A 12777-nucleotide genomic window follows, 5' to 3' on the forward strand; every position below is an offset into this window, starting at 1 on the left:
AGAGAGAAGCTCCTCTTTGGATGCCAGAGCCACATGGGCAAGCCAGGCCTTATTCCTTTTGAAGGACGGCGCTCATTATTCTTCCTGGGACAGAGAACCTCTGCCCACAGCATCAGTCTTCTGAAGGTCAGCCCCGACCCACGAAAGCCCTGAGTGGAGCCTCAGCATTACGAAGGCATCGTCCTGTCCCTCAGACTGGCTAAGAGGAGGGCATCCTGCGATCTTTGTCAGCAGACGGTGAGACTCCAGGACTAAGACGTAAGCCCATGGCGGGTCCTTCCTTTGGCACCAAGTCCCTACAGAACCTTGGATGAGTCAAATCCCCACACTGTACCCCCCCCTCAGTATCCACAGCTGTGAAGTGGGAATAATATCAACACATGGGGAAGTACTGAGGAGGAAGAGAACATTGCAGGTAAAACACTTTTGTTCGTTGAGCACCTCTTCCCCAAGAAGCATGGCACCAACTTTGCACCATGTCCCCAACTCTTCACTGAATGCGGCAGTGCCCGACTCACTCTCCCTGGTCTTTGGGCAGGCGTTTCTATGAGCTCAAAGTCTCATTCCTCTAATTTCAGATTAAAATAATCATGCATTAACATCTCTTCAGAGTATGTTTACAGTCACTAAAACGGCTCATACTTTTCCTGCAGAATTGTAACAGCTACTCAGGGACTCTGCCAATCAGAGTGCCCACACGGAGCTCGTTTTGCACCACCACGAAGGCAGGAATCCTGGAAGTTCCACCTCGGCAGACACTGGATGTTTCAGACATCCAAGACAGGCAACTGCACAGAGTCACCCCCAGGGCCAAGACCCACCCACAGGAAAGCATCCCCTCAGAAACAGACAATCCGCTTCTCGCCTTCAAAGACTTTGGCCTCCTCTGGCTTTATCAAGTTTCCATTTAAGCTGTTGGAGAAAAACAAAGAACACAAGTAAGTGTGAGAGACTACTGTATGCTCCTTCCCATTATGTGTTCCTAACACACTCTTGTGCTTCGCATAACCCTGAAATTAAGGAACAATCTGTCCAATACTTTTTACTTTTTTAAAATTGAAGTATAGTTGATTTATAGTATTGTGTTAATTTCAGGTGTAGCATGGTGATTCGGTATTTCTGCAGATAATATTCTGTTATAGGTTATTACAAGATAATGGGTATAATTCCCTGCGCTATACAGGATATTCTTGTTTGTCTATTTTATATATAGTAATTTGTATCTGTTAATCCCATACCCCTGATTTGTCCCTCTCCCCTTTGGTAACTACAAGTTTATTTTCTATATCTGTGAGTCTATTTGTTTTGCATATACAAGCATTTGTATTATTTTTAGATTCCACATGTAACTGATATATAGTATTTGTCTTTCTTCCTCTGACTTATTTCACTTAGCATAATTTTCTCTAGATCCATCCACGTTGCTGTAAATTGTAATATTTCATTCTTTTTTATGGCTGAGTAATATTCCATTGTGTGTGTGTGTGTGTGTGTGTGTTTGTGTGTATCACATATTAATCCAATCATCTGTTGATGGGCACTTGGGTTGCTTCCGTCTTGGCTATTGTAAATAGTGCTGCTTTGAACACTGAGGTGCATGTATCTTTTCAAATTGGTGGTGTAGTTTTTTGTGGATATATACCCAGGAGTGGAATTGCTAAATCATATGGTAGTTCTATTGTTATTTTTTTTAAGGAACCTCCACACTGTTTTCCATAGTGGCTGCACCAATTTACATTCCCACCAACAGTGTACAAGGGTTCCCTTTTTTCTACATCCTTTCCAGGATTATTTGTAGACTTTTTGATGATAGCTATTCTAATAGGTGTGAAGTGATACCTCATTGTGGTTTTGATTTGCATTTTCTAATAATTAGCGATGCTGAGCACCTTTTCATATGCCTGTTGGCCATCTGTAAGTCTTCTCTGGTAAAATGTCTATTCAGATCGTCTACCCACTTTTTAATTGGGCTTTTTCTTTTGTGTTAAATTGTATGAGCTGTTTGTATATTCTGGACATTAACCCCTTGTTGATTGCATCATTTGCAAATATTTTCTCCCATTATGTAGGTTGTCTTTTCATTTTGTCGATGGTTTCCTTTATGGTGCAAAAGCTTTTAAGTTTAATTAGATCCCATTTGTTTAATTTTGCTTTTATTCCTTTCACCTTAGGAGACTGACCCAAGAGAAAATATTGCTATGATTGATGTTAAAGAGTGTTCCCCCTATGTTCTCTCCTTGGAACTTTATGGTTTCCAGTCTTACATTTAGGTCTCTAAACCATTTTGAGTTTATTTTTGTATATGATGTGAGGGAATGTTCTCATTGTTTTACATGTAGCTGAACAGTTTTATCAGTATCACTTGTTTAACAAGTATCACTTGTTATCAGTATCACTTTATCAGTGTCTTTTCTTTTCTCCATTGTACTGTATATTCTTACCTCCTTTAGTTGTAGATTAATTTACCATAGGTGCATGGGTTTGTTTCTGGGCTCTGTTCTGTTCCACTCATCTGTCTGTTTTTGTGCTGATACCATGCTGTTTTGATTACTGTGGCTTTGTAGTATAGTCTGAAATCCAGGAGGGTTAGACCTCCAAATTTGTTCTTTTTTCTCAGGATTGCTTTGGCAATTCAGGGTCTATTGTGGTTCCATATAAATTTTAGGATTATTTGTTCTAGTTCTGTGAAAAGTATCATGGGTATTTTTATAGGGATTGTATTAAATCTGTAGATTGCTTTGGGCAGTATGGCCATTTTAATATTTGTTCTTCCAATCCAAGAGCATGGGATATCTTTCCATTTGTTTGAATCACCTTCAATTTCCATCATCAGTGTTCTATAGAGTATAGGTCTTTCACCTCCTTGGTTTATTCCTAGGTATTTTATTTTTCTGACATGATTTTAAATGGGATTTCTAAAACTTTTCTCTTTCTAATATTTCATCATCAGTGTTACAAAAACACAGCCTATTTCTATATATTAATCTTGTATACTTCCACTTTGCTGAATTCATTTAGTAGTTGTAATAGTTTTTGTGGGGAGACTTTAGGGTTTTCTACATAGTATGTCATCTGCAAATAGTGACAATTTCACCTCTTCCCTTTCAATTTGGATACCTTTTATTTCTTTTTTTTTGTCTGACTGATGTGGCTAGGACTTCCAATGCTATTTTAAATCAAAGTGGTGAGAGTGGACATCTTTGTCTTGTTCCTGAATTTAGCAGAAAGGCTTTCAGCTTTTCACCATTGAGTATTATACTGGCTGTGGGTTTGTCATAAATGAACTTCATGATGTTGAAATATGTTCCCTCTATACCCACCCACTTTGATGAGAGTTTTTACCATGAATGGATGTTGAATCTTGTCAAGTGCTTTTCCTGTGTCTGTTGAGATGATCATGTGGTTTCTTTTATCTTTCCTTTCGTTAATGTGGTGTATCACTGATTGATTTGCATATGTTGACCCATCCTTGCGTCCTGGAATAAATTCAGTTTATCATGGTGTATGATCCTTTTTATGTATTGTTGGATTTAGTTTGCTAATATTTTGTTGAGGATTTTTGCATTTATATCAAAAATATTGGCCTGTAGTTTTCATTTTTGTAGTGTCGTCTGGTTTTGATATCAGGGTAATAGTGACCTAGAAAGAATTTGGGAGTGTTCCCTCTTCAATTTTTTGAAATAGTTTAAGAAGGATAGGTATAAGTTCTTTATATGTTTGCTAGAATTCCTCTGTGAAGCTGTCTGGTCCTGGACTTTTGTTTGCTGAGAGTTTTGTTGGTTTGGTTTGGTTTGGTTTGAAGATTCAATTTCACTTCACTTCTAGTGATCAGTCTGTTAGAATTGCCTGTTTATCCTTGACTCAGTCTTGGTAGGCTATATGTTTTTAGAAATTTGTCCTTTTCTTCTACATTGTCCAATTTGTTAGCATATAAATGTTCATAGTATTCTCTTAGGATTTTCTGTATCTCTGTGGTATCAGTTGTTATTTCTCCTTTCATATTTTATTTGGGTCCACTCTCTTTTCTTCTTGGTGAACCTGGCTAAAGGTTTATCAATTCTGTTTCTCTTTTCAAACCAGCTCTTCGTTTCATTGATCTTTTCTACTTTTTTTTTAAATCTCTTTTATTTCCTCTCCAATCTTTATTATTTCCTTCCTTCTGCTGACTTTGGGCTTTGTTTGTTCTTCTTCTATTTCCCTTAGGTGGTATGTTAGGTTGTTTGAGAGTTTTCTTATTCTCTGAGCAATGTCTGTATCACTATGAACTTTGCTCTCAGAACTGCTTTTGCTGCATCCCAGAGATTTTGGAAAATTGTGTTTTCATTTTCAGTTGGTCTTGAGGTATTTTCTGATTTCCTCTTTGAGTTCATCATTGACCCATTGGTTTTTTAGTAGCATATTGTTTAGTCTCCACATGTTTGTTGTTCTCTCATTTTTCTTTCTGTAGTTGATTTCTAGTTTCATACTATTGTGGTCAGGAAACATGCTTAATATAACTACTATCCTCTTAAGTTTGCTGAGGCTTGTTTTGTGACCTAGTATGTGATGTATCTTAGCAAATGTTCCATAGGCACTTTAAAAGAATGTGTATTCTGCTTTTTTTGGCTGTAGTGTCCTGTAGATATCAATTAAGTCCAACTGGTCTGCTGTGTCATTTAGGATCTCTACTGCCTTATTGATTTTCTATCTGCATGATCTGTCCATTGTTGTAAGTAGGGTGTTAAAGTACCCCCACTATTATTGGATTATTGTCAGTTTCTCCCTTTATGTCTGTTAGTATTTGCTTTATGTATTTAGGTGCTCCTGTATTGGGTGTATATGTTAATGAGTGTAATATCCTCTTCTTGTATTGATTCCTTTATCATTATATAATGCCCTTCTTTGTCTTTGTTTTAGCCTTTGTTTTAGTCTATTTTGTCTAATATGAGTATTGCTCCCCCCTGCTATCTTGTCGTTTCCATGAGAATGAAGTTTTTTTCCATCCACTCACTTTCACTCTGAATGTGACTTTTGCCCTGAAGTGAGTCTCGTGTAGGCAGCATATTGAAGGGTCTTGCTTTTTTATCCAGTAAGCCACCCCTTATCTTTTGATGGGAGCATTTAGTCCACTGACATTTAAGGTAATTATTGATCGGTATGTACTTATTGTCATTTTATTCCTTGTCTTCCAGTTGTTTTTGTAGTTCTTCTTTGTCCATTTCTTATTCTTTTTGTCTCTCCCATTGTGGTTTGATGCATTTCTTTAAAGTATACTTGAGTTCCTTTTTTTGGTCTTTGTGTATCTATTGTAGGCTTCTGATTTGTGATTACCATGGAGTTCATATATGTTGACCCATAATTATATATACTTGCTTTAAACTGATAATCATTTAAGTTCAAACACATTCTAAAAGACCTACATTTTTTACTCCTGATGTCATGTTTTATTTTTTTAACATCTTTATTGGAGTATAATTGCTTTACAATGGTGTGTTAGTTTCTGCTTTACAACAAAATGAATCAGTTATATATATACATATGTTCCCATATCTCTTCCCGCTTGCGTCTCCCTCCCTCCCACCCTCCCTATCCCACCCCTCCAGGTGGTCACAAAGCACCGAGCTAATCTCCCTGTGCTATGTGGCTGCTTCCTACTAGCTATCTACCTCATGTTTGGTAGTGTACATATGTCCATGCCTCTCTCTCGCTCTGTCACAGCTCACCCTTCCCCCGCCCCATATCCTCAAGTCCATTCTCTAGTAGGTCTGTGTCTTCATTCCTGTCTTACCCCTAGGTTCTTCCTGACATTTTTTTTTTCTTAAATTCCATATATATGTGTTACCATACGGTATTTGTCTTTCTCTTTCTGACTTACTTCACTCTGTATGACAGACTCTAGGTCTATCCACCTCATTATAAATAGCTCAATTTCGTTTCTTTTTATGGCTGAGTACTATTCCATTGTATATATGTGCCACATCTTCTTTATCCATTCATCCGATGATGGGCACTTAGGTTGTTTCCATCTCTGGTCTATTGTGAATAGAGCTGCAATGAACATTTTGGTACATGACTCTTTTTGAATTATGGTTTTCTCAGGGTATATGCCCAGTAGTGGGATTGCTGGGTCATATGGTAGTTCTATTTGTAGTTTTATAAGGAACCTCCACACTGTTCTCCACAGTGGGTGTATCAATTTACATTCCCACCAGCAGTGCAAGAGGGTTCCCTTTTCTCCACACCCTCTCCAGCATTTATTGTTTCTAGATTTTTTGATGATGGCCATTCTGACTGGTGTGAGATGATATCTCATTGTAGTTTTGATTTGCATTTCTCTAATGATTAATGATGTTGAGCATTCTTTCATGTGTTTGTTGGCAGTCTGTATATCTTCTTTGGAGAAATGTCTATTTAGGTCTTCTGCCCATTTTTGGATTGGGTTGTTTATTTTTTTGTTATTGAGCTGCATGAGCTGCCTGTAAATTTTAGAGATTAATCCTTTGTCAGTTGATTCATTTGCAAATATTTTCTCCCATTCTGAGGGCTGTCTTTTGGTCTTGTTTATGGTTTCCTTTGCTGTGCAAAAGCTTTGAAGTTTCATTAGGTCCCATTTGTTTATTTTTGTTTTTATCTCCATTACTCTAGGAGATGGGTCAAGAAGGATCTTGCTGTGATTTATGTCATAGAGTGTTCTGCCTATGTTTTCCTCTAAGAGTTTGATAGTTTCTGGCCTTACATTTAGGTCTTTAATCCATTTTGAGCTTATTTTTGTGTATGGTGTTAGGGAGTGATCTAATCTCATACTTTTACATGTACCTGTCCAGTTTTCCCAGCACCACTTATTGAAGAGGCTGTCCTTTCTCCACTGTATATTCCTGCCACCTTTATCAAAGATAAGGTGACCATATGTGCATGGGTTTATCTCTGGGCTTTCTATCCTATTCCATTGATCTATCTTTCTGTTTTTGTGCCAGTACCATACTGTCTTGATTACTGTAGCTTTGTAGTATAGTCTGAAGTCAGGCAGCCTGATTCCTCCAGCTCCATTTTTTGTTCTCAAGATTGCTTTGGCTATTCGGGGTCTTTTGTGTTTCCATACAAATTGTGAAATTTTTTGTTCTAGTTCTGTGAAAAATGCCAGTGGTAGTTTGATAGGGATTGCATTGAATCTATAGATTGCTTTGGGAAGTAGAGTCATTTTCACAATGTTGATTCTTCCAATCCAAGAACATGGTATATCTCTCCATCTGTTTGTATCATCTTTAATTTCTTTCATCAGTGTCTTATAATTTTCTGCATACAGGTCTTTTGTCTCCTTAGGTAGGTTTATTCCTAGATATTTTATTCTTTTTGTTGCAATGGTAAATGGGAGTGTTTTCTTGATTTCACTTTCAGATTTTTCATCATTAGTATATAGGAATGCCAGAGATTTCTGTGCATTAATTTTGTATCCTGCTACTTTACCAAATTCATTGATTAGCTCTAGTAGTTTTCTGGTAGCATCTTTAGGATTCTCTATGTATAGTATCATGTCATCTGCAAACAGTGACAGCTTTACTTCTTCTTTTCCGATTTGGATTCCTTTTATTTCCTTTTCTTCTCTGATTGCTGTGGCTAAAACTTCCAAAACTATGTTGAATAAGAGTGGTGAGAGTGGGCAACCTTGTCTTGTTCCTGACCTTAGTCTTTTCAGTTTTTCACCATTGAGGACGATGTTGGCTGTGGGTTTGTCATATATGGCCTTTATTATGTTAAGGAAAGTTCCCTCTATGCCTAATTTCTGCAGGGTTTTTTTTTTTATCATAAATAGGTGTTGAATTTTGTCAAAAGCTTTCTCTGCATCTGTTGAGATGATCATATGGTTTTTCTCCTTCAAAATGGTTAATATGGTGTATCACGTTGATTGATTTGCATATACTGAAGAATCCTTGCATTCCTGGAATAAACCCCACTTGATCATGGTGTATGATCCTTTTGATGTGCTGTTGGATTCTGTTTGCTAGTATTTTGTTGAGGATTTTTGCATCTATGTTCATCAGTGATATTGGCCTGTGGTTTTCTTTCTTTGTGACATCCTTGTCTGGTTTGGGTATCAGGGTGATGGTGGCCTCGTAGAATGAGTTTGGGAGTGTTCCTCCCTCTGCTATATTTTGGAAGAGTTTGAGAAGGATAGGTGTTAGCTCTTCTCTAAATGTTTGATAGAATTCACCTGTGAAGACATCGGGTCCTGGGCTTTTGTTTTTTGGAAGGTTTTTAATCACAGTCTCAATTTCAGTGCTTGTGATTGGTCTGTTCATATTTTCTGTTTTTTCCTGATTCAGTCTTGGCAGGTTGTGCATTTCTAAGAATTTGTCCATTTCTTCCAGGTTGTCCATTTCATTGGCACAGAGTTGCTTGTACTAATCCCTCATGATCTTTTGTATTTCTGCAGTGTCAGTTGTTACCTCCCCTTTTTCATTTCTGATTCTATTGACTTGAGTCTTCTCCCTTTTTTTCTTGATGAGTCTGGCTAATGGTTTATCTATTTTATCTTCTCAAAGAACCAACTTTAAGTTTTATTGATCTTTGCTCTGATGTCATATTTTATATCTCCCTGCTTATCCCTTTACTATTTATTGTAGTTATAGTCACTTTTACAATTTTTTTATTATGATGGTTTTATTAACATATAATATACTGCATACTGTACACACAAGGACTGTACAGTACAAATTTATGTTCACAGTTTGACATTACAAAATGTCATTATTGAATTCCATCTTTTTTTAATCCACATACTGGTTTAAGTCATCTTCAATCCTCAATATATATTTGTCTTTCCTATTGTTATTTTCCCTTTCCTATAGATTCTTCTTTTCCATTTAGAGAAGACTCTTCAACATTTCTTTCAGGGTAGGTTTAGTATTGCTGAATTCTTTCAGGTTTTTGCTTGTCTGAGAAATTCTTCTCTCCTTATTTAATCTTCTCTCCTTGATAATCTTGCTGGGTTGAGTATCCTAGGTTGTAGGTTTTTCCCCTTCAGGACTTTGAATATCATGCCACTCCTTCTAGCCTGCAAGGTTTCTGCAGATAAATCAGATGATAGCCTTACGGGCCGGGGGGTCCCTTGTGTATGACGCTGTTTTACCCTTGCTGCCTTTAGAATTCTAACTTTTGCCATTTTAATTATGATATGTCTTGGTGTGGGTCTGTTTGGGTTCATCTTGTTTGGGACCCTCTGTGCTTCCTGTACCTGGATATTTATTTCCTTCTTTAGGTTTGGGAAGTTTTCAGCCATAATTTCTTCAAATACATTTTTGATTCCCTTCTCTCTTCTCGTTCTGGAAACCCCATAATGCAGATGTTGGCACATTTTATATTATCCCATAGATCTCATATGTTGCTTTCATTTTGCTGTACTGATTCAATAATTTCCATTTTTTAATCTTCCAGATCATTTATGTGTTCTGTGTCATTTAGTCCGCTATTCATTGCTTTTAGGGTGCTTTGTATCTAAAATGGAATTATTTTTGATTGGGTCTTTTTATAGTTTTTGTTACAATGATCTGTGCTTAGATCAACTCTTTCTTCATTCAGTTAGCATTTGAACTCATTGTTACCTCTGTTTCATTACTTTTTCAGGGGGATTCTCTTGCTCTTTCCATTGGGAATAGTTCCTCTGCTTTTTCATTTTACTTAACTTTCTCTGCTCTGTCTCAATGAATTTAGGTGAAACAGTTACCTATTGTGGTCTTGAAGGGGTGTTTTTATGTGGGAGTGTCCCCATGTAGACTGTGTGTGCCCAGTGTTTTTGGTGTGAGGACGGGTTTTGATGTGGATGCCAGTCATATCTTCTTCAGGATGTGCTGGCCTCTATCACCTTGATGGGGGTGTGGCTAGAATTGAAAGAGCTAGAGCCTGCACAGGGTGTGATGCAGGACTTCCTCTCTGCTCAGTGGCCATCACATAGGGCAGGGGGCTGCTCCTAAGTTGCTGGAGTGAATGCCCTGAGGGTCAGGCTCAAGCTGGCTCTGTTCCCTTTAAGTGTATGTTTTTCCCTCTCCCTGCACTGGGGCTTGTGCACTTACAGAGGTCCAATGACACTGCCTGTGTAGGCAGCTGCAGCTTTGCTCAGATGCAGCCCAAGGTCATGTCTTTTCCCCTTTGTGGTCATCCCAGATCTAGTGCAAGGTTGTGGTGTGGAGTGGGTGGGGCTGGAGCATTTGCTCAGCTAGCACTAGGGGTCATGGCATTATGGCTGTGGGAAGCAGCTATGCTGCCATCAGACGTCTGGGCTGCTTCTGTAGTGCTGTTTTAGTAAGTGCTAATAGTGGCTGCTGCTGCCCTACCTGGACCACCCCCCAGGTTCCTGGCCCACCTCTGCATCTCTAGATCGAGTCTTCTCCCAGGACCTGGCTGCCCTGGATCTAGTGCCAGGATGTGGTGTGGAATGAGTGGGGCTGGGGTAGAGAGTGTGGTGACACCACCATGCTAGGCATACCTCGCTTTGCCCTCTCCGGTGGTAAGCAAGCACCCATGCACTCCTCACAACTGGAGTCTAGGGTTCTCCAGCCTTTCTAGCAGTTCTCCAAGCAGCCAGTGGGGCTTGTCTCCTTTTTCCTCGTAGTCCCCTCCCGTGGACTCTGTCCTGATGCTTTTTTCCCCCATCCTCTGTGATTACATGGGAATCTTTCTTGCAGCCTTGATTGTACAGGAGTTCTCCTGCCAGTTTCCAGTTAGTTTTCCACAAGACTTGTTCCACATGTAGATGTATTTTTGATGTGTTTGTGGGGGAGGTAAGCTCCACGTCCTCTTACCCTGCCATCTTGATGATTTGTTTGATATTCACATATTAATCCTTTCCAGCTACCATCACTCTATGGACTGGGTCTCACTAAGGTAACCAATAGCCTCTATAAACCTGAACTTAAATGACAGTTTTTAGCCCTTGTCTTTCCTGACCCTCACAGGCATTTGGCTGTCCTGTCCTGCCCTCTCCCTCCTCCTTGAAACACCACCTTCCCTTGGTTTGATATTATGCTCTCTGGTTTCTTTCCTACATCTGGCCACTCCATCTCTTTTTTATATCCTCCTCCATGTGACCTCCAAATAATGGATTTCCTCCAGGCTTGGCCCTCTTCCCCAGAAGAACCTCATCTATCCCTGGCCTCATTCATGTCATTGAGCTGGGCCAGACCACTCCACTGTGGAGCCACTTACCTACTTGACACCTTCATCTGGACACCTCCCAGGTACCTCAAAGTGGGCACATCTCCCTAGGGTTCCCTAGCTCCATGAATGGTACAACTCTACATCCAATTGTGCAAGTTAGTAACCTGGGGGTCAACCTTCATCCTCATCTTCATATTTATCACAGAGTTCTGTTTTATTCCTTCAATAGCCGTAGAATGGGCTCCCTGGAACCTCTCCATATGTTCAGCACCACCATTCTGACCTAAGCACCCATCATCTCTTCTCTGGCTCACTGCAGTGTCCTACTGACCGTCCGTTTACATGGCCTCTGGCCTCCTCGAATCCACTTTCCTAGAAGAGCCAGAGTGGTCTTTTTACAATGCACATCTGATCACATCCCTCTTTGCTTCAAACTGTTCAATGACTTTCCATTGCTTTTAGGATAAAGACCAAAATACTCAACATGACCCACAGATATTTTATGGTCTGGTCTCCGCCTGTCTCCTCTTCCACACTGTCTGAACCAGCTTCTTGCTGTTCTTCAAGGGCACCATGTTCTTTCCTGCCTCAGAGGCTTTGCTCGTGCTATTTCCCTACCTGGAACACTTTCAGCTGCTGAACTCCTATTCATCCTTCATGGCTCAGTTTAAATGCCACTTCCTTAGGGAGACCTTCCCTGAAACCCCATCTGTATTAGGTTCCCTTCTTAGCTTTCCCCTTTCTAGCACTCATCATGATTGTAATTAAATAATTACTTGAATGATTTTTTTCCTTAACTGTGTCTTCCTCACTAGAGGGTATACCCATGAGGGCAGGTCCATTTTGGGACCAGCATCATGCCTGGCACACAAGCACTTTGTTGTTCAACAAATGAAGATGCGGTGCTTTCCCTGGGGACTCAGCAGTGACCATGACACAGGCCCTGCCCTCAAGGAGCTACAGTCTAGAGGAGACAGCCTCACAGGAAGTTATTACAATGGAGTGCAGTAAATGCTATAATATACAATACCATGTCATTGAACACTGCTAACTTCTGTCTTTGAAGACTGAGGGACTTCAGACCTCTTTTCAGACAGGGACAAGGTAGAAATAAATGTCAGTACAAATAGTGAGTCCAAAGAGATGGTCCAAGGTCATCTGTGCCAGTGTGGCCCCTGGCAGAGCTGCTCCCTCATCTCCACTCCCCTGCTGGCTCAACCCCTGGACAGGGCCAACACAGCCAGTACCCTCACAGAGCCCAGTCCCAGGGAGTCAGACACCTGGGATGAGCCAGGGGCTAAAGTGAAGATACTCCTGGGCCAGCACCTGAGCCCTCCTCCTTGTCCTCTTTCCGAGTCCTCCCTGACACCAGTGCCGCTTTCAGGCTCTGCAGAGCATGCCTTGAAGATTGACACCTGGTCCTACACAAATAGTTCCTTGTAGGAACAGCGGTTGTCTGTTGGTAGGTGACAAAGGCCCATTTCGAGCTTGACGGACTTAAAGCAGCTGCATATCCTTACAGCCGTCCTCACCAGCCCCTGAGAAGGGTGGAAGCCAGCTGTACTCCACAGACTGTCCTGCAGCCTGGCCTCCCCTCCTCTCTGCCCCCCTCCTCTGCCTGCTGTCCTCAAACAACAGAGTCAGCAG

At 40.3% G+C, this 12777-nt stretch overlaps 1 protein-coding gene across 1 annotated transcript in view; it reads right to left on the reverse strand.

Annotated features, from left to right (window-relative positions):
- Positions 1-838: 838 nt before the first annotated feature.
- The window catches only part of NOD1 (nucleotide binding oligomerization domain containing 1), a 48420-nt gene continuing 36481 nt past the window's right edge, over positions 839-12777 (reverse strand). The window contains exon 13 of the mRNA XM_007466099.1: positions 839-912. Within this exon, the coding sequence (XP_007466161.1) occupies positions 840-912 (73 nt within the window). The 3' untranslated portion in view covers position 839. The remainder of the gene's footprint in view (positions 913-12777) is intronic.

The sequence above is a fragment of the Lipotes vexillifer genome, unplaced genomic scaffold (genome assembly GCF_000442215.2).
Source record: "Lipotes vexillifer unplaced genomic scaffold, Lipotes_vexillifer_v1.1 scaffold150, whole genome shotgun sequence".
In the NCBI taxonomy this organism is placed as follows: Eukaryota; Metazoa; Chordata; class Mammalia; order Artiodactyla; family Lipotidae; genus Lipotes; species Lipotes vexillifer.